Below are 22,139 nucleotides of genomic sequence, written 5' to 3' on the forward strand. Positions count from 1 at the left end.
CTCTGCATCCAGAAAGATCATAGCTATCTGTTTATCATTGTGTTTTTCATAATACTCCAATACATTCAGAACTGTTCTCACATTATCTCTTAATTGCCGTTTTGGCAAAAAACCTGCTTGATCTTTGTGAATAAAAAGTCTTAATACAACCTTCATTCTCCTTGCCAAAATGGCAGCAAAAAGTTTATAATCATTATTTAAGAGTGAGATTGGCCTGTAGTTCTTGACTTGCGTTAAATCTTGATCCAGTTTTGGAATTACTGTAATATTAGCATTCTTCCAAGACTCCGGCATAATTCCTCTTTGCAAAATATCATGCATCATCCATTGCAAAGGCTGTAATATTTGTTCTTTAAAAGATTTGTAGTACGAAGCTGGTAGCCCATTGGGCCCTGGCGCCTTATTAGCTTTGCTTTGATTTATTACTTCTGTTATTTCCATTATTGATATCAGTGCATTCATAATTTCTATATGGTCCTTAGAAAGTTTTGGAATATTTTGTGTCTTGAGAAATTTGTCGATTTTTATATCTTCTACTTTATTTCCTTTATACAATTCAGAATAATATCTAAAAAATTCCCTTTTTATTTCTCTTTCGTCATAGGAACGCCCATTTTTTGTTGATATCTTGGATATGTACTTATTCTTTTTCTCACTTCTAATTTTCCAAGCCAGCAACTTGCCTGGTTTGTTTGCAAATTCAAATGACTTTTGCGTCGCATATTTTAAGTTCCGTTCAACTTCATTTAATAGTAACAGAGAGCTGCTGCTGAAGCACTTTAATGACTTGAGTAATCTTCTTTTTGTCCTTAGCCCATAGAAGTTCTCTTTCTTTTTTAGAAATCTCCATCAATAATCCCTCTTTTTTCAATCCCCTTTGTTTTTTAAAATATGCATTTTGTTGTATTAAAAAACCTCTCATAACCGCTTTTCCTGCATCCCAAACTATCTTATTGTCCATTCCTTGGTTTAAATTCAGTTCAAAATAGTCCTTTAACTTCCTTTTGGCTTTCTCCACAACTTCCGCTTTTTTCAGCAAGTATTCATTCAGTCTCCAGCGAAAGGAAACCGTTCCCTTCTTCTTCCATGTAAAGCAAATTGCATTATGATCTGAAAAGGTTCTGGGCAAGATATCCATTCTTTTCATACATGGTGTAATAGATTTAGATGTCCAGACCATATCTATCCTTGAATGAGATTTGTATCTTTCAGAGAAATAAGTATACTCCTTTGCATTTGAGTTTTTGATTCTCCACAAGTCGTAGAGATCCATATGTTCTACTAAATCAAAAAAAGCTTTAGATAGCCTGCTTTGCAGATTCCTTTCAGGCGTATCAGATTTTCTATCCAATGATGTAGAAACAACCCCATTAAAATCTCCCAGTAAAACTAAATTAACATTCGATACCTCAGCCATCTTCTGTTCTAAATATTTATAAAATTCTACTTTTTTTTCATTGGGTGCATAAATTCCAATTATCATTGTTTTGATTCCGGAAACTAAGATTTCCAAAGCTAGCACCCTGCCTTCTTCATCTTTAAAAATCAACTTGGGTTCAAATTGTTGTTTCACATAAAACACTACCCCTCTTTTTTTTTTCTTGTCAGAGGAAATGAATTCTTGTTCCAAGGCCTTATTAACCAAATATTTTCTATCTTGTTTTCTAATATATGTCTCTTGTAAGCATACAATGTCCAAGCTTTGTTTTTTAAGAAAATGAAAAACTTTTAGCCTTTTAGTTTTGCTATTTAACCCATTCACGTTCCATGAAGCTATTTTATCATCCATCTTGGCTAGTTAGAATTATGTGTTGAAGGCACTGGGTGCTCAGAGGTTAAAATTTTTTTGTATTTCCGCCAAAATTCTTACGCTTTGAGGAGCTCTGTGAATCTATTCCTCTTCCCCTTGTAAAAAAAAAAAAAAAGGAGACCCCTTCAGGTATTTCCCATCTAAAACGTATTCCATTGGCGTTTAAAGCATCTGTTAAAAATTTGTAATCCTTAAGTTTCCTTAAAATCCTGGATGGTATTTCTTTCAGAACTTTATCTGTTGAGCTTCAATGGTAAGGGCTTTGACAAAATGTGCTTGCAGTATCTGCTCTGTAATTGATTTGGAGTTGAATTGAACCATGCAATCCCTAAATAATTTGTTTCTTGTGGCATATTCAGAATTCACACGGAAAACTGCATCTATCTGTTGTTCCATGTCTTCACTTGAAATTCCCAAAAGTAGTGCGAGTTCCTCCCTAAGCACTTTTTTGATATCTTGGCCAGTTTTTTCTGGGATTCCTCTTAACCTCAGGAAACGCTCTTTTTGCCTCAGTTCCAACAAAGCCATCTGATCTAATAATTTTTCCCTATCATCTCTTAGTAATCCCACATCTTGCTCCAGGCTTTCCACCCTTGTTTTAAATTCTTTGTTGTCTTCTGCCAATTTTTTCACTGTCTCCTCAATATTTGATGTTCTCTTATTAAGTGTTTGTATATTCTGACTTACTTGTTGGAGGGTGCCAGTATTAGCTTCTAGTAGCTGTTTAATAGCAACATTTAACTCTCATTTAACTCTGAAGACATTTTCCCTTCACCCAGGCCTGGGTTTGGAACAGAAAGTCTCCTAGTTTGTGTTTGGGTCTGTGTTTGGTTCTGCTGCTTTGCCTTTTGCATTATTTACAACTCCTCCAGCAACACAGCTCTTACAGCAAGATTCAGCCTCCTTGTTGTCCAGGAAAGTAGAGGCCTGCAATTATTTTCCAAATAAACTCAGCTCCAGACCGCAACCTTTCTATCTTATCACCACCAGTTAAATTTTTCCCATGGTTCAATAATTCGCCTTCTTGCTTTAATTGGTGCACTCCATGATAGACATATTAAACAGCAAACCAGTTATTCGTTGAGTTAAACTCTCTCAGAAGGTACTGGAAAAAAATAATAATTCCAACCGCTTTGCTTTTTTAAGTTTTAGAACTTTTAGCCATCAGTTCAATTTTTAAATTCCAGCATTTAGTACACAGATTGAATACCCATCCTTAATTTATAGTTGGCAGACTTACGACAACTTCACAGCATCGGCTTGTGATCTGTCCAATCTTTGCAGCAAAAGCAGGTAGAATTCCAGCAATTTATCACTAATCACGCTGAGAGGTGAGCTTCTTGAACTTCAACCATTAATTATAATCCAAACCGAAAGAGATTGGACACCAGACTGGCTTCTGTCCACTGGATTTCCGATGAAGGAGTGTAGCTTGATGAATCCCAGCCCCCATCGCTCGACTTAAATCAAAGCTGTACTTTCCAGCACAGCCTTGAGATAAGGAGCAGGCTCCAGGGGATACAATGGTCAATCTTGATCCAACCCTTTAATCCAGGGTGGTGAGGGGGGGGTTGTAAAGACTCAAAAACCCCCAAAATAACTCCTCCTCGGTCTCCCCTGTCGGGAAGCATGCAGCCTCGTTAGCAGTCCAACCGGAAGTCATCTCAGATGACTTCTAGTGAGACAATGCAATCTGAACAATATAAGGCTTCCCAGGATAGTTGCATTGATAAACAAACGCCGGGGGATCCACGTGTTACTCTATCAGATCTTGGAAATGACTATATGATGGGACTTAGGGGAAAGATTACATATTCAGTTTTCGATACAGCTAAATGTTTCACAAACTCATTCAAGTACAGATGGGTTTTACTTACCTGGCATTATCCTTTCTCTGAAGTTAAAAAGATTTGGATACATATGTTTTTAGATTCAAAATAAGTTTTAACTGCATTATTTTCTCTCTTTTCAGTTTTTAACTGGTTTATTAATTGGACTGGTTTATTGACAAGTCTTTGATAACTTTATGTTATGGCTTTTTCTTGTACCTGCATTTTATTATTTTCATTTTAGTTTAATAGCATTACCAATTGGTCTGGGTTACTGATAATAAAAGGCTCCCTCCCATTCCCTATTCCAGTACAGATTATTACAATGTTTTAGTTTACTAGTTTTCCTTTGTCTAGTAGGAAATAAGTTTCTTATATTTACTAATTTGAACATCTTTGTTATTTTTCCGCTTTGGCATTATCTATTTCCAATTAATCTGATAGGCTTCCAAACAAAGCTTTTGCCATATTTTTGGCAGTCCTTTAATTTCTTTCCTTTCATTTTAAAATCAAACTGTTTAGAGAAAAACTGTATTTAACTACAGATTACTTCACTCTGCCATTTTCTTTCATTATCATTATTACTAACATTATTTTTATTTTTATTTTATTTTCCCAGTTTGCCTTGATGTAATTACGCAATATTTTGTGGGAGATAATACGCTAAATACCTGAATGATATAAAAACCAATGAAATTCAGGTTTAATTTGAAGCTCATAACTGATAGAGTTGCCACTTTTTTGTCACTATACTTTTTTCCTTGGATTTTGCTTTAAAAGGATGCTTGGCCGGACTAGACAACTTTGGTGATAAGAATGTACTTTACTTGTGTTTGCAAAACGAGTATGCAAAACTGCTTTTATTAGTGGCTATTGTAAGTTTGGAGATGTATCTTTTCTTTTGATCTTATATTAATTTCTTTTCCCCCATTCACTTTTGTATCTTTATATCTTTAAAAACCAATAAAATTTATTTTTTAAAAAATCAATTTCCCTCAATTTCTTTACATTATAGTCAGTACCTCATTAAAAAGGTACTAACCTTCACAGCATTAACTAGGACAAACATCTTGTGATGTCCCTTACTTCAGATTCTTCATTTTCAGAGCCATTAAAAAAAATTAAAGCCAGCTCAAATATTTTCTGCATATGGATCCATTCACTGAAGCTACTCAATTAGGTTGGATCAGTTCCAGTCTGTGACTCCTGAGGATGTGGACAAGCTGATTGGAATGGTGCGGCCTACCACCTGTTCTCTTGACCCTTGATGCTTACATTATCTGGCAGGGGGTGTTATTATAGAAGGCCTGGTAGAGATTATAAATGCGTCTCTGAGGGAAGGTAGGAAGCCTCCTTGTCTTAAGGAGGCAATTATTAGACCGCCAAGAAGCCTACTCTGGATCCCTTGGACTTGAACAACTAAAGGTCTCTCTCCAACCTTCCGTGGCTGGGCAAGGTAATTGAGAGGGTGGTGGCCTCCCAGCTCCAGACAGTCTTTGATAAAACTGATTACCTTGACCCATTTCAAACTGGCTTTTGGGCTAGCTTGGACGGCCTGATGGATGATCTCCAATTGGCAATTAACAGAGGAAGTGTGACTCTGTTGGTCTTTCTGGACCTCTCGGCGGCTTTCGATACTATCGTCCGTAGTATCCTTCTGGAGCATCTGAGGGGGTTGGGAGTTAGAGGCACTGCTTTGCAGTGGTTCCGCTCCTACCTCTCGGGCAGGTTCCAGATGGTGTCCCTTGGAGACTGCTGTTCTTCAGAATCTGAACTTTTGTATGGTGTTCCCCAGGGCTCCATATTGTCTCCAATGTTGTTTAATATCTACATGAAACCACTGGGAGAGATCATCAGGGGATTTGGTGCAGGGTGCTATCAGTATGCTGATGACACTCAAATCTATTTCTCCATGTCAGCATCATCGGGAGAGGGCATAACCTCCCTAAATGCCTGCCTGGAGTCGGTGATGGGCTGGATGAGGGATAACAAACTGAGACTGAATCCGGCTAAGATGGAGGTACTCATTGTGTGGGGTTGGAACTCGAGAGATGATTTTGATCTGCCTGTTCTGGATGGGGTCACACTTCCCCAGAGGGAACAGGTAGGCAGTCTAGGGGTGCTTCTGGATCTGAGCCTCTCCCTGGTGTCCCAGGTTGAGGCGGTGGCCAGAAGTTCCTTCTATCAGCTTTGGCTGATATGCCAGCTGTGTCCATTTCTTGAGGTGAATGACCTCAAAACAGGGGTACATCTGCTGGTAACCTCCAGACTGGATTACTGTAATGCGCTCTATGTGGGGCTGCCCTTGTACGTAGTCCAGAAACTACAGCTGGTCCAGAATGCGGCAGTCAGGCTGGTCTATGGGTCATCTCGGAGAGACCATATAACTCCTGTATTGAAGGAGCTATACTGGCTGCCGATATGTTTCCGAGCAAAATACAAGGTGCTGGTTATAACCTATAAAGCCCTAAACAGTTTGGGCCCTGGGTATTTAAGGGAATGCCTTCTTCGGCATGAACCCCACCGCCCACTGAGATCTGCTGGAGAGGTCCGTCTGCAGCTGCCACCAGCTCGTCTGGTGACCACTCAGGGATGGGCCTTCTCCGCTGCTGCCCCAAGGCTTTGGAATGCGCTCCCTAGTGAAATAAGAGCCTCCCCATCTCTGACAGCTTTTAAAAAGTCTTTAAAAACACATCTCTTCACCCAGGCTTTTAATTAGTGTTGCTTTAATGGTTTTAATGCTGTTTTAAAATGTTGTTTTAGAATTTTTAAATTGTTGTAATGTCTGTGTTCCCCCACCCCCTCATTTTTGTCTTAACAAATGTTTTACTTTCTTTTTATTCTGTTGTAAACTGCCCAGAGACGTAAGTTTGGGCGGTATAAAAATGTTTAAATAAATAAATAAATAAATCAGTTAATTTCACCACAGTCACCCACAGCTAATTTCATTAAGTGAGGATATGGTCAGATTGTTTCCGACCTTGCACAACTCTAGTTCCTTCAAGACTCCACTAATATCAATTTTAGCAACACAAAGTTACATAATTTGTCAATCAGTTTAACAGGTGGAAATGTTTATATTTTTAAACTGCCAATAATTCCTAGGGGGGGGGGTGCAAGTGTGAACCAAGAGTGCAAAACAAAATGAAACAACACTGTTGCTGCAATTATAACCTCCCTAAATTTGATCTCTCTTTCTACAGGCCAAGCAGCCAGAAGGGTGGGGGATAAAGAGAACTTAGGCAAGAAATACTCAAGAGACAAATGATGTCCTGTTAAATGCATGCCAGTCAGATTCAAAAGCCTGAAATATTTTATTTGGAGACGTATCTTAAGGCATACGATAGGGAGAGATCCACTATTTCCAGGAGTCCACACTTTAGATTTCAAACAGATTAGATCCTCAACATATTTTTCTACCCTTCCAGACCTAGAGATTCCAATTTATTAAAGACTGACAATATGAAACCATTAGTGAGAGTTAGGATGGATTAACTAACATGTAGCACAAGGGTGGGATTTTACGTGTGCACTTGTAAAACCTTTGTGTCGTTTAATGAACTGTAAGCAACATAATGGCAAATATTTATATACCGCTTTTAAGTTCCCAGAGTGGTTTACATAGAGAAATAAAAACAAAAACAAACATGGATCCCTGTCCCCAAAGGGATTGCAATCTAAACAGCCAGGTGTTTACAACAGGGCACTAAGCAACAGAAGAGCTAAAGATAAGACCTGAGCTGCCTCTGCAGCATAACAATCTCATTTGACTCCAAGAGGGAAGAGACCCACTGGACACTAAGGTGAGGAAAGGGCAGTGCATGGTCATGTGTCAACACAAGCTGAGAGGCCTATGCTCCCTATTGGCTGCCAGCTGATCTGCTTAGGCAGAGTGCCAAGCCCCTTCCACTGTTGCGTGTCAGACAAGGAGAGAAGTTGCTCAAAGTCCTTGGTTTGCCTGATACAGAGATAAAACTGGATGTTTGTGTGTACATATGTGAACATCGTCAGTGCTCTGCATTCAAGCACATTTATGGAGTAAGAATACACATATGCTAGCACCAAATAAACATTTTGGCTGCAATCCTGCATGCTTACCTGGGAGTAAGTCCCATGGAACTCGGTGGGACTTCTTTCTAAGTAGACATACATAGGACTATGGTTAAAAATAAGAAACACCTCTGGAGTTGTGATGAGGCAATTCCAAATGTAACAAGTCAATAACTGTGTATTCAATGGAAGATTAGTATCTCCAGAACACAGAGTGGTAAGACTATCTTCACAAGAGTTTCAGCATTTCTTCCATCTTTAATTAAAAAATGAAACCCACATTCTGTAATGCAACAGGAATGTACATTTAGCTTGAAGTGTCTCAAGTGTGTGTATGTATGCGTGTAACGAACATTCACACAAGCGGAAGGGTGGCAAGTTAAAAGGAACTTTCAGGTTTGCATGTGAAAATGCTCTAAGCCTGCAGAGGAGTGCATTAACAAGAGTTTATATTTTTGTTCCACGTTAATTATAATTAATTAATTAATTACACAGCACCATCCCATGGGTCAACAGAATTCTAAAGACATACAAAAAACAGTGTTAAGGGCAGGGACAAGAATCTATCCTTTGCTTACTCACCCTGAATATGACTGAAGCAGGTTGATCAAAGCTTTTAAGGGCAACCAACCACCACTATGATGCTGACCAAGATTCCCACATACAAAGCAGGATAGTGCAATTATATCTTAAATACTGTGTAAAAAAAAACACCCCAAGTGTAGCAGGTTTTGTGCAGCTTGTCATACATGGGTGAGAAAAGCAGCACCTTGCCAAAGTTCTCTCTGCCCAACTTTTAAAGATACCGAGACGAGTCCTGTCCTGTCCTCCTTTGCAGCTGGCCACGCCCACTTGCATCCGCAGGGGAAGGGATATTTGCAACAGAGATCCATCAGTGAGCTATCAAAGAAGGAAGAGCAAGCAACGGGTCTAAGGAGCAAACCCATGAACAAACAAACAAACAAACAAACAGGTCTTCAATTAAACACACACGGTCCCTTATAAAACCAAATGGGGCAGGAGGCAAATCTCCTCCTCCTCCTCCTCAGTCACATTTCCTTCTCACGCACCCTAAGCGGCATTGCCTTCACACCCACCTCTGAAGTTCTTGATCAGTAATTTCTTGGAAGCGGCCCCTCCACCACCACCAGCAGACCCCGAGCCGGCCACACCGCTTCGCACTCCGGCGGCAGCTGCCAGGGAGGCGGGCTTGGTGAGTCCATTGGTGTGCCCCACCAAGGCCGACAAGTCCTGCTTCTTCTGGGGCTCGCCGGCCATGTTCGATCAAGAAACCGGGGTGGGGGTGGGGTGAAGAAATGCGGGTTGTCCACCTCCCGCCCTTGCAGGTTCGGGTGGAGTGGAAGGGGTGGGGGTGGGGGAGATGCTTTTTAAAATCGAGGGTTTTTGTTGCCAATTTTCAGTCGCGCCAAGAGGGGAGCCGCATCTTCTCGTCCCACAGACTTTGCGACGACTCGGGCGGGGGGGCAGCCCATGAAGTCCGTCGTCCGTTCGGCTCGCTGCTGAGGGCTTCACGGCCGGCAAGCGAAGCGTCCCGGCCTGCCGCTGACGAAGCAGCGCCCCCTTCTCAGCTGCTGGAGGACTCGCTGAGCGGCTGTGGCAAAAGCGAAGCAACCGCCCCCCGGCCGCACGTCGGTGCCTCACAAAATGGCTCCTTCCCGGTACGCCACCACCTGGTGCAGTCCAGGCCGGAGCTGCTGCTGCTGCTGCTCCACGGCGGGACGTTCTGGAAAGGCAACAGAAGTGACGGCTGCGCCTTCCCGGGCAGAGACACCTACCTCCGTGGGCCCCCCGGGGGAGGGCTCTCTGCCCGCTGTCACGGGACACAAACGGGGGCAAGACCGAGGCGGAGGGAGGCAGATGTCCAAGGAGCTCTGACCGCTGCTGGGGTCCCCCGAGTGGCCGCGGACGGAGCGGAAGAGCCCCCTACGCCCGAAGCCGCTCCTTCAGCCACGACTTCTTGGGCACCTTCAAGACGCCTGGATAGACGGGGGGGCATCAGCAGGGCCCTGTCTAGTCCATGCCGCGATACATCTATTTGTCTTTGAGGTGCCCCGACCGAGCCCTGTGTGTGTGTTTGCTGTAAAACCGATCGACGCGGCTACTTGTTAACTGAGCTGATTTAAATCAAGGGGCCTCCCCAGACCTGGCCTGACCCCGCAGGGGACGGGGCTGCCTGCTGAGCGGGAAAGGGGCCGCTCAGTGCCCCTCTCGAGCAGGGGAGGAATTCTTACAAAACCTCACATTCGCAGGCTGACTGCGTCATCTCTAAGACTGAGTTCCGCACACCTGTGAGGTTTACTCCCAGGACCCTTCCCAAGTAAGTGTGTATCGAATAAACTGATTCTATCCAAGAGTGGGCTGTACTTCGCTTTATTCATGCTGCTTGTATAGCGGAGCTCCGTCCTAAGCACGCTTACTTCGAAGTAGTCCCATTGAACCCAGTGGACTTACTTTTGAAAACACGTATAGGCTCAGGAGGCTGTGGACTAAGGACTAAAAGGTAGCTAAAAGATTTTTCGTAGGAGGCTCTCCCCGAGCCCAGATTCATTACGGGTGGTGTTGTTTTTTTAAAAAAATTCTCTCTCTCCGGCCTTTTTCGGTGATATTTCGTCTGAGCTGCGGTAATTTTGTGTGGCATTCGGGTAACGTGTAATTTTAGATGTAAAATACCGAGTACTTAAGTCACAACAAAAAGGTGACACGTGAAACGGAACAGCATGAATCTGGCACCACTTATTCTTCGTTTGGACCCCATTACTCGTGGGCAGTGATGTAGCTGCAAATTCAGAAGTGCAGGCAGGCTGCCCACCCCCAACCGCAGAGAAGCCGAGAAGTCCCGGCGCTCGGTCTCTGCGCGTCCCCGTTCCACTACACCTTCCTCGTGGAGGAATCCCCTCTAAGTAAGCAATAACATAGCAACTGAAACACGGCTGTAAGCCCTTCAACCCGAGCTGCACGATCGAGTGTTTACAATTTAATCAGGCTTTGACGCTCCGGTACGCAGCAGCTCCGCCCCCTCGGAGCTATAGCGAGCAGAAGCCCCGCCCATCCCGCTCCTTTAGCCTCGCGAGGAGCCGCTTCGCTCGTTGAACGGTGGGAAATGTCACGTGGCAAAGTGGATAGGCGGAGCTTAGGGGGAACGACGGCCAATCCCGAAGGGGTAGATTTTCCATCCTGAGAAAGGAAGTGCACCGTTTTTTTGCTGCTGCTGAAGCTGAACGTTCTTATGGACTGAAGTGGACCCAGGAAGGGACGTACGTTGGGAATCGGATTAGTGGTAGGCAAGGGAAAAATGAGTGTTGGATCCGGAGAGATTACTATTGTGGGCATGACTGCTAAATTGCCCTTGCTCACATAGGCAGCTTTTGAGGCGCTGTAGTAAAAAGAACTGCGTTTGAGCCACATCGGCACGTGCTGATAGATACTCTGTTTTCAAAGCTTATGCACCAATGAATGCGTTAACCTTTAAGGTGCCCAAAGACTCTTTTTGCCGCTTCTGCTCTTGCTATCCCTTCGGATACGGGATTGATGTTCTTTTACCATGTTTTCTTCTATATTATTATTTTCATTATGATCTTGGTGCTGTCTAATTCTTTCACATTTGTACTTCTTGTGATTATCAAGTGATAGGTGGTATACGAAGATGAAACAACTAAATGAACTGTTAAAATATGCTACTTAGTAAAGGTAGTATGCCTTTCCCACTCACTGCTAAATATTCACTCCTGTGTATTTTGGAGTTTGTGGACAAAGCTAAGAGGCAAGCAATGTTCTTGCATCTAGGCAAACCTTATTCTCAGCACTATCTGGTTCTTTGGTTATTTCTTTTTGCAATGAACTGCAGACACAACTCTTGTGTGTCCAAAAAAACAACTTTTGTGTGTCTAAAAATGTTTGGAAAATGTCCAGACATTTTCAATAGACTCAGGCACATAAGGTGTCCTGGTTGAAGTACCGATATCTTGGCATCAAACTCTGACATCTGCCAATCAGGAGAAGTGGAAAAAATTGTTTTTGGAGTATTTTCTCAGTCATCACTCTGAGATGGGGGGGAGGAAACAGGCATTAGTAAATTGTTTTTTTATATGTTTATTTTTAACTAGTTGGCCCAGGCGCAGAGCATTTGCGCCCCTAGTTTGGCCCAGCCACCTGCTGCTCCAGTCGGTTGGTGCGGCTCTGCTGGCCGGCTGGCCAGACTCCCACCAGTGTGGCTCCGCCCACTGTCTCTGCCTGTTGGCTGCCTCCACCTGCTGGCGCAACTAGTTGGCTGCCTCCCACTGGCGCAGCTCCACTGGCCGCCATTGCTATTATCTGTCCTTCTCGTGAGAGTTCCGCCACACTCGCGAGATTTCCGCCACGCATTAAAACCGGCACGTCTTGGATAAGTAAGTATATAGATATGGCCTAGCAAGACCTGGATTCTGTTTTCATAATTATGTCACAGCCCCTGCTCAGATTGACTTCTAGCTGTCTCTGCTGGCAAACAGATGTGCAATTTGGATTTTGCATGCTCTTTCAGTCTTGTTTATCATAGTGATATGCAAAACAGTCAACACACAAAGTACTCTGTGTGTTCTGTCAGCTGGCACACAATAATCTCTATACATACATCAGTGGTGAGAAGGCCAGAAGTAGCTATGGGAGTCAGCCCATCACATTCATTCATTTTGACTATGATGGTTTCCAGAATGTCTCCAGAATAATAAATTGTCCTTATTGTGGTTGGTTTGTTTGTTTTCTTTTCAGAATAAGGTATCTACTTGCTTCTGAAAAGCACTCTTTCAATGGCACACATCAGTATAAACCAGTATTTACAACAGGTAAGTGATAGTTGCAATTTATTAATAATTTACCAACTGCTGAGTTCATCTATAATGTCACTTTTTAAACTGTCGCTGAACCAAAGTAGCATGAATGTGGACTGGTTTGGATGATACTTCTCTAGCCTTCACAATTAAAAGGAGGAGATGCTGAGTGCATGCATGTCTTGATGTATTTGTCAGATGTCCAAACACCCTCCTGACACATCCCTTTCTATTGTGCGAGCTTCTAAATCAATTGTTGAACAGGAAATAACAGATGGTGAAGGACTCTTTCTTATACTTATTGTTAGTATGGATGGCCAACACTTGGTGTTAATTAATCTGTATAGTCTGATTATGGATTTCCCAGAATTCTGATACACAGCTATTTTGAATATTTACACACTTTGACAGTTGATCACTTGATTATTAAAGGGGATTGGAATCAAACTCTTGACCCCCTTATTGATCATAACATCCCTTGTCTAGGTTGTACTCTCGAACCCGTACTACACTTAAAGCCTGTATGTTGGACTTTAATTTAGTAGATATATGGCATCTTCTTAATCCCTGTGAGAATATACTTTTCTTTCTCCTGTCCATAGAAATTTTTAGACTGGACTATTTTTTGATGACTCATTCTTTAGTATTTTGAAATCAGGCATGCAACAATGATGCTATCGTAATTTCAGATCATGATTCATACCCCTGTTAAGTTGGTTGTTGGTTTGGAAGGTAGATCTAGTACTTCATTTAGGTGGTATATGAATTCATCCTTGCTGAATGATCTGCAGTTCACTAAACAAATGGAACAGGAGACTGAGGAATTTTTTTGTTATCATCATTTCCCCCAGTTTGGGACACTTTTAAAGCATTTATGCAGGACTAGTTCATAGCTTTTTCTTCACACAAAAACACAACAAATGGTTTAGGTTGTATCTTTGGAGAAGCAAACCAAAGATTTATTAACTTGATATGCATCACATCCTGCTTGTGAGTCATACAGTATCTTATACAGCCAAATGTAATCAACAAGTAATACTATTTAGAAACTGAATTTTTGTTGAATTGTACGAGGCAAAGATTTTGGGAAGGTGGCGGCGGAGGGTGGGAGGTAATCTAGCAAACCTTTGATTTCCAGATTGAAGCAGATTAAACAGTGTAATATATCTTCCATTTGTGATACTTGAGGCAGTGTCCACACAGACCCTGAATTTATAAATCAGCAATTTTTGAGTTTTATTCTAAGTTGTGTAATAGTAGTACATTCAGTATTGAGGCAGATATAGATTTGTTTCCTGCAGAAAGTGCATCTTCCACACCTAATACCCGATCAGATAAACCATCTAGCTCAGAGTTTCTCAACGTGTGGGTCCCCAGATGTAATTGGACTTCAACTCCCATAATTCCAAACCAAAGGCCACTGGGGCTGGGGATTATGGGAGTTGAAGTCCAATAACATCTGGGGACCCACACGTTGAGAAACCCTGATCTAGCTGCACCTCTTTTTCTGTAGGAAATAATTATCACAGTCAAATCCATGAAATCTAGAAAGGCCCTGGGGCCCTTTGGATTTCCTGGTTCCAGTCTTATTGGAGGTCTGTAATGACACTTTCCTTAGCAAGTATCCCCCTCCTTCTTTCAATGAGGCTTATATCACTTATTAAGCCTGATAAACTGTCCAAGCTCGTCTTATGTACTAGCAATAGACCTATTTCTTTGTTGTTGTTTTAATTTTACATTTATATTCTGCTCTTCCTCCAAGGAGCCCAGAGCGGTGTACTACATACTTAGGTTTCTCCTCACAACAACCCTGTGAAGTAGGTTAGGATGAGAGAGAAGTGACTGGCCCAGAGTCACCCAGCTAGTTTCATGGCCGAATGGGGATTTGAACTCAGGTCTCCCTGGTCCTAGTCCAGCACTCTAACCATTATGCTAAGATATTGACAGATATGCAGGCATGTAGGGTGCAAACATGTAGGGTGTTTCCTACCATTATTCATCAAATTCAGACAGGGTTTATATCTGGCTATCAAGGATCAGATAATATTAGTCTGTTGATTGATGTACTTATCCCTATCCTTGGAGAAGCAAGACCCAGCTGCTATAATTTCTTTAAACGCAGAGAAGGCATTTGACATGGCCCATCTGGGGTTCCTGAAATATGTTTTGATTAAATTTGGATTTCCCCCAAGTTCTTTTATTTGGGTTACTGTGCTATATTTGGCTCCTTACTCACAAGTCATCACCAATGGGCTATTGTCCCCTTCAATTAGGCTAGAACAGGTTACACATCAGGGATGCCTTCTATCTCCTCTTTTTTTCAGTTTGGTGTTAGAACCCCTGGCCTGTGCTATTAGAGATAAAGGGTATTAAACTAGGAGAGATTGAGCACAAGTTGATTTTATATGCAGATGACATCTTATGCTTTATTGATAAACTAGAGGTCTCAATTCCTAATCTTATTTCTTTAGTTCAAAAGTCTGGTAATTTATCAGATTACTCCATAAATTGGGGGTAAATTGGCTTTGATGCCTTTAGGTTCTACAGAATTTGCTGATGATTGTAAGGTTTTAGGTGGTGTCCAGAGTCTGTTATAATAGAGATTAGGTATTGTAATTAGGGGTGGGCACGGAACTGGTTCCATGCACACCCGGGAGGCGGGAAAGGGTCTCTTTAAGGCCCAGGGAGGGTGCTCTTACTTCCCCCGCTGTGCTTCCCCTTCCGGCGCTGTGTTTTAAATCACTGGTGCACTGGGGGGGAGGCTGTATTCCCTCTTGCCCCCTCGGTCAGTGTAATACCAGAAGTGGTGTGCACGCATAATACAGCTGCACCGTGCTACCGATTTGTAACATAGCGCCAGAGGGGGAACTGCAGCGGGGGAAATAAGAGCACCCTTCCTGCGCCTTAAAGAAACCCCTACCCCCCCCCCTTTGAACTGGTTCGAATGTGGTGGTTCTGAACCTGTTCGGCATTCTAAAAATAGAATGCCGAACAGGTTTGTGCACATCCCTAATAGTAATCTCTAGGAAGCTTTCTCAATTAGTTAATTTTTGGTTCAAATGAAAAATGAATTAGATCAGTGGGCTATGATTCCATTGTATATGGGGGGAAATAAACGTAATTAAGATAAATCTAACGCTGAGGCTCATATATATTTTAATAGGTCTTACAGCTCTTGTACCTTCATCATATTTTAAATGACTGTATAAATTAGTTAATGATTTTTCACTACGTAAACTTCAAATACCCATTGAAGGTGTGTTTAACTCTACACATTTTCAAGCTTATCACTGGGCATTTATTCTATCTTCAGTCCTAGAGTGGAATGATGAGTCTCAGGTTTTGGCTACACCTTGGGCACAGCTCAAAAGTTATTATCTGACCCCAACGAAATCTCAGCTGGTGCGGGGGTTCATAATTTGTGGATCTAGGTCATTACCTGTGTTTAATGCTGCAAGGCATATATGGAGATTTTTGGTTTCTAGACATGGTTTTGATCCCTTCTTACATGAAAAATTTACTTTGTGGGAGAATCCCTGTTTAAAGATTACTTTTAAATCTTTTGGAGGGGCTAACTGCCCCCCCCCTAATGTCATTACACTAGATTCATTACATTGCATAACATCACTACATTAGATTGTTGTTTGAAATTACCCTGGTTAAAGTAGCTGGCAAAATAATTTCCAGTTTTTGAACTGACTAGTTTTCACTGTCTGACATCCTGTCTAATGAAGCATGCACACTGTGAGGAACTCCCAGGGCACAATTAGAGCCATTGCACAATTCCCCCCGCCCCTCTGGAAGGGCTCTTCGAGATCGGAAACACATCAGTGAGGTTCAGTGATGTGTTTCCAGTCTCGCAGAGCCCTTCCAGAACGGGGGGAGTGCACTTAATTAGATGTAACAGGATTGTTAAGATATTGTAAAAACCAATAAAAATTTTAAAAAGCAAAAAAAGAAGAACAGCGGGAGCGCTACAGACCCTAAATACTGTATTGGTTATAATTTTAAAAAGAGAGCTGGTGTGATGAAACTTAGGTTGTTAATGATAATAAATTTGGTCCATATCGTTTGTGTAATCCCCCCCCCCCCGTCACAGGTACTAGAAACTATTGAAAACAGAGATGGATTGTTTTGTGCAGAATTGGTATCATTTAAACATCCTCATGTTGCAAATCCTAGACTTCAGGTAAGAGACTTGGATGTGCAGAAGAACCTTTGCTCCTTATCTTATACATACTTGCTTATGAATAGGTCCCACTGACTTCCCTAATTTGTTGTTTTCTGTAGTTCTCAAAAAACATTGAACCAGTATATGATAAGTCCTGGAAGTATCGCACCTAAACAAACAGCTCAATCCTATGTATGTTTACTTAGAAATAGGCTCCACTGTGTTCAGTGGGACTTGCTCCTTAGGCTACAGTCTCAAAGCACTTACTAGTGAGTGCTGAACACAGTGCCTGATAACCAAACTAATGGTGCTCTTGAGGAAGTGCATTTTATAATGTGCAGGATGTGTGTGTGGCAGTTTTGGATGATTTCTCTTCCCTCTACAAGCTACGTGTGCCTCTTGAAAATATGTCTCTGAGGGGAAATTGCAAGGGAGGAGATCTGGTCTTGTAGTATCAAGCATGACCTGCCCCCTTAGCTAAGCAGGATCCACCCTGGTTGCATATGAATGGGAGACTAGAAGTGTGAGCACTGTAAGATATTCTCCTCAGGGGATGGAGCCACTCTTGGAAGGGCAGAAGGTTTCAAGTTCCCTCCCTAGCTTCTACAAGATAGGGCTGAGAGAGATTCCTGCCTGCAACCTTGAAGAAGCTGCTGCCAGTCTGTGAAGACAATACTGAACTAGATGGAGCTATGATCTGATTCAGTATATGGCAGCTTTCTGTGTTCCCTTGTGTGATATAAAATGCTCTTCCACCAGTGTGTCGTTAATCTTGATATCAGTCAGTGGAATTTACTTCTCAGTAAACATACATAGGATTACACTGTAAAACACTTATTGTAAGTTTTCTTTTACTGTGAATCTATTGCATCAGGTGCATGGGGTGTTTCCCCTGGGCTAATTTGTAAAATAACTTTTGTTTGCATCTTTCATTAATTAAATTTGTCCCCATGATTTTCATTTCATTGAAGAGCCATACTTTTTATTTCTTGAATGCTCTGGCCTGCTTTCTTTCCCCCACATTATGTTTATTTTCCTCTTTCTTCAAGCTCTTCCCTTTGTAGTAAATAAATAAATCCTTTATTATGATCCTTGACCAGATGGAATATAACACAGTGGTAATATAACTCCGGCTGTGATGTAACAGTAGGGAATACAAATCATAGACATAGCAGTATAATATGTACCAGCAGTATAACAGTAAAGGACTTGCATCAAAGAAATAATGATAGAATAAAATATAATCAGTTGAAACAGAATGTGCACAGAGACCAATTAAATTCAATAGCTTATCGTTGCTCAGTTCACCCAATTATGGATTGGTGGAGTCCTTTGTCAATTCACGACGCACTCAGCTAGCCATAGTGCAAAATTTTGCCACTGAGTATCACTGGTTGCTTATCTGATAATAAAAATGAAACACAAAATTCTTCTGAATGATGTGGCAGCTGTGAGAGAAATGGGTTAATTAGATTATTGCTAAGTTAGTTGTAGAAATTGCAATATAACAACACATGTCCTACTGTCTCTACCTTTCCTGTACCACAGGGGTAAACACGTTTGTTGTATGACATTTGATTAAATCTGCCCTCCAGAAGTGCCAATGGGAGCATATTAAATCTGACCATAGAGAGTAGACTGGTGTTTAGGTACTTCTAGCATAAAGAAATAATCAACTGGGCACAAACAATGAGTCAATCTCCATAACTTAATCTGTTCAGAGACTAGCCCAAGATCTTGTTGATGTGCAACATCTAATATATGCTGTTTCAACATAGTTCTGGCCCCTTCATAGCCGATAGACATCAAGATTTCAGGTCAAAGCCTGAAAAGAGCTTTTCCATCAAGGATCATTTCCATGATGATTGAAAACTGTCTGTCAACATCAGTGAGGTCAGTCCTTCATGGAGGGGGGCGGGGGCGGAATTCAGCCAATAATTAAGGCTAAGAGTCCAGGCACATGATTCCACTATCCCTTTGTAGTATTTTATGTCTTATAGCGGGGAAATGACTTGATTATCAAGCCAGAGGTTGCCTGTTCAAATCCCTGCGGGTAGGTTTCCCAGCATGGAAACACCTATATCGGAAAACACCTAAATCGGGCAGCAGCGATATAGGAAGATGCTGAAAGGCATAATCTCATTCTGCATGGGAAATGGCAATGGTAAACCCCTCCCGTATTCTACCAAAGACAACCACAGGGCTCTGTGGTCTCCAGGAGTTGAAGCCGACTCAATGGCACACTTTACCTTTACCTTGTAAAATATAGAGCAGTCCTGACTGCTGTTTTATCTTGTGTATTGTTTATATTTGTGTTTATCCCTTGTGTTTTGTTGTTTGTTGTATTTTATTGTGTGTGTTGTATTTTATTTTGTAATGTTTTTTACTTGTAAGTTGCCCCAGGCTCTGTGTGCTGGAAGGGTGAAATATAAATATTTTAAATAAATAAATAAGCTAAAAAAATGCACCTTACATTAAAAATCTCATCTTTTATTTGTGAAATCCTTTGGTATTTACAATAAGGAAACTTCAGTGCTTGCCTATATTTGTGTCGTGGGAAAGAGGCAATTTATGCAGTAGCCCGGTTTCGTGTAAAATTAGTATGTTGTAATATATTGTTATATTCCCTTTAAATGTGACATCAATGTTCCTGTTTTATAATTAGCTTTCATCCCCAGAAGAAAAATGTCAACAAGTGCTGGAACCACCATATGATGAAATGTTTGCTGCCCACTTAAGGTAAAAATGGATGAGATAAGGGTTTGCATGCTCATAGATTCTGGCCCGCAGCATTAGAAGGGCAGAATGGGAGCTATAGCCTCATATAAAAGTGGTTCCAGAGCTGAGCTAAAGGCTTGTCATGCAGCCAAGAACACACAGAAGGGGTGGAGAGTAACTTTTATTTCTCTCCTCTCACTCCATAAGTGCTATTTGGCTTCCAGAAATATGTCCCTAAGGATCGCTCCTGCCTCCCCTTCCTCATACACTCAACTGCATGACAAGCCTTTAGCTCAGCCCTGCAACAGACTCCATTCTCCTAACATTATAGAATAGGAATATAGGAAGCTGCCATATACTGAGTCAGACCATTGGTCTATCTAGCTCAGTATTGTCTTCACAGACTGGCAGTGGCTTCTCCAAGGCTGCAGGCAGGAATCTCTCTCAGCCCTATCTTGGAGATGCCAGGGAGGGAACTTGCAACCTAGATGCTCTTCCCAGACCGGCTCCGTCCCGAGGGGAATATCTTACCGTGCTCACACTTCTAGGCTCCTATTCATATGCAACCAGGGTGGACCCTGCTTAGCTAAGGGGACAAGTCATGCTGGCTACCACAAGACCAGCTCTCCTATCCTAGAGGCCTCCTCTCCTAGAATATGTGGGCCTCTGTTAGGAAAGAGATCTTTCTTAAATATTCCTTCATTCTGAATAATTGAAGTACTATAAATAATAATTGTGTAGGAGTTTTTGGCATTTTTGCATAGAAATTAAATATTTGTAACATTCCTGGACCACTAGTGGACTGGGAGGTGGGAACCCATCCAATTCTGTAGAACATATGGCTCTAATTGTGTACAAGATGGCTTCTATCTACCCCTGCAACCTATCCTTTGCAAGAATTAGTTGTTCATTCTGCTATGCAGACATTTGAGCACATTGTGATACCTCCTTGATGTATCAGTATTCTGTATAATGTTTAGTTTGATCCTATACATATTTACTGTATAGTTAAGTTCCACTTTGTGTGATGTAGGTTACTCCTTGTATAGGACTACAGCATGGAAGTTGTAAGTTAGAAGGTAAAACATTAACACTTTGTGCAGTCTGCTCAAAAATCTCATGTGGTGGAAATAACAAATAATCACCTGTTGCCTTTCAACAACTCTAGTACAGGTATTTTAATCTAGCTGAAGAAAGCAACAATGTTATAAAGCCTGACTCTTGGATATTATCTTAATACTTTGTCTCTTTCCTTTTGTTAGATGTACTTACGCTGTTGCCAACCATGACTTTGTAGAAGCTTATAAATGCCAGACGGTTATAGTACAATATCCTTTACCACGGAAATTCTGGTGACTTCTTCCATGGACATTCTGGTGATTTACCATGGATATTCTGGTGATTTCTTCTGGTGATAAAAGCTCATTATCAAATAAATAAAATAGGAAAACTGAGTCTGTAGTGGAGATCTGAGCTCAGAACCATTGTAATAAATGGGCTGCTGGTTGTATTACCATAATGTTGAGGATGGGAATCTCAGCATTACTGTTATACACAGCAGTATGGAAAGGGGCACATGGGACACAATATACAGCCATCATCAAGGCAGCTGCAGGAGTGTCACATCAGCCATTTGTTACCCCAGTTTAGCCATTCTGCAGAATCTGGGGTCAGAAAAGAGGTAAATGACGTGATTGCCAAATAAATGGAGGATGCAAACCCCTAACTTTGGATTTCTTAGCAAACAGAAGGTGCTTATACCTTTTTATTCTGAACCATTTGTGGCTGTGGTGTCCAGGGGTGGCTGTTTAGTTTATTACTTATGTATCTCTGTATTAAACTCTATTTCCCTCTCCTAGCAGAGCTGTCTAAAGCAACTAACAAAATATATAAAACTTAGCGTAACAATATTTTTTTTAAAAAGCCATAAAAACTAACATACCAAAATATGAGAAATTAATATGCTTAGAGAACCTTTAAAAAGCAGAAATTTAAAAGGGGTGCTGGAATAAAAAGTTTTAAAATGCTCATAGAACACCAGAAAGGCAGTTGCTAACCTGACTTCCCATGACTACCTGATTTCCTCTGGTGGAAATCTCTGACTTTCCATGGTTGAATTTCTACATAACTTGGTGCCATCACAAAAAGTCTGCTCTCCTTCCTACTCCTATCATAATGCCTTACATGGCAGTCTTGGTGGAAAAACCCCTCTGTAAATGTATGGCAATGTGCTACATCCTGCTGGTCAAAGCCTTTAGAGACACTTGGCCGTTTCCAGTGATTCCACAAATAGAAATGGGCAAGTTTTCTCATTACAGTAATTAACTGATTATCCAACCCAGTTTATCATAAGATAAATTGTGGTTCTTGTCTGCATACTCCCATTCTACCATCACATTGGAAGGCAATGTACCAACTCATTTGGGACCCCCTCATTGTTCTAATAGCTATTGGCATTATTGTTGGTCTTTGGGTTTTAATGCATTGCTATCCAAATATGATCATATTAGAAATCACAGTTAATTTAGTTTCCTTAACCCTTTCACATCTTTCTTGAGAGCCTTTCAAGCACACAAAGAAGAAAACTGGTAAGGATCTGGTAAATGTAATTATGTATCTAGAGAAATACATGAATTATTCTGATCAGAAGTATGTCGTTGTTTAATGGAGATAGTTAAATACCATTTTTTATCTTGATGCCTAAATGCATTTGAATTCTTCATCATAATTTGTGT

At 41.4% G+C, this 22,139-nt stretch overlaps 2 protein-coding genes across 19 annotated transcripts in view; one reads left to right on the forward strand and one right to left on the reverse strand.

The window, feature by feature from the left end:
* Nucleotides 1-9,116, reverse strand: part of CUL4A (cullin 4A) — a 105,053-nt gene extending 95,937 nt beyond the window's left edge. For 2 of the 5 annotated variants that reach the window (XM_053307158.1, XM_053307155.1), the window contains exon 1: nucleotides 8,787-9,116. In XM_053307158.1, coding sequence (XP_053163133.1) covers nucleotides 8,787-8,967 — 181 coding nt within the window. In that variant the 5' untranslated portion in view covers nucleotides 8,968-9,116. Of the gene's footprint in view, nucleotides 1-8,271; nucleotides 8,421-8,458; nucleotides 8,637-8,786 lie in introns of those variants that run through there. The other 3 variants (XM_053307157.1, XM_053307156.1, XM_053307159.1) reach the window with 3 other exon arrangements.
* Nucleotides 8,765-22,139, forward strand: part of PCID2 (PCI domain containing 2) — a 28,968-nt gene continuing 15,593 nt past the window's right edge. The window contains exons 1-6 of one of the 14 annotated variants that reach the window (XM_053307168.1): nucleotides 8,765-8,902; nucleotides 12,457-12,530; nucleotides 16,615-16,704; nucleotides 19,352-19,425; nucleotides 20,667-20,732; nucleotides 21,951-21,992. In XM_053307168.1, coding sequence (XP_053163143.1) covers nucleotides 12,495-12,530; nucleotides 16,615-16,704; nucleotides 19,352-19,425; nucleotides 20,667-20,732; nucleotides 21,951-21,992 — 308 coding nt within the window. In that variant the 5' untranslated portion in view covers nucleotides 8,765-8,902; nucleotides 12,457-12,494. The other 13 variants (XM_053307165.1, XM_053307164.1, XM_053307166.1 and 10 more) reach the window with 13 other exon arrangements.

This window comes from Hemicordylus capensis, chromosome 3 (assembly GCF_027244095.1).
Source record: "Hemicordylus capensis ecotype Gifberg chromosome 3, rHemCap1.1.pri, whole genome shotgun sequence".
Lineage (NCBI taxonomy): Eukaryota > Metazoa > Chordata > Lepidosauria > Squamata > Cordylidae > Hemicordylus > Hemicordylus capensis.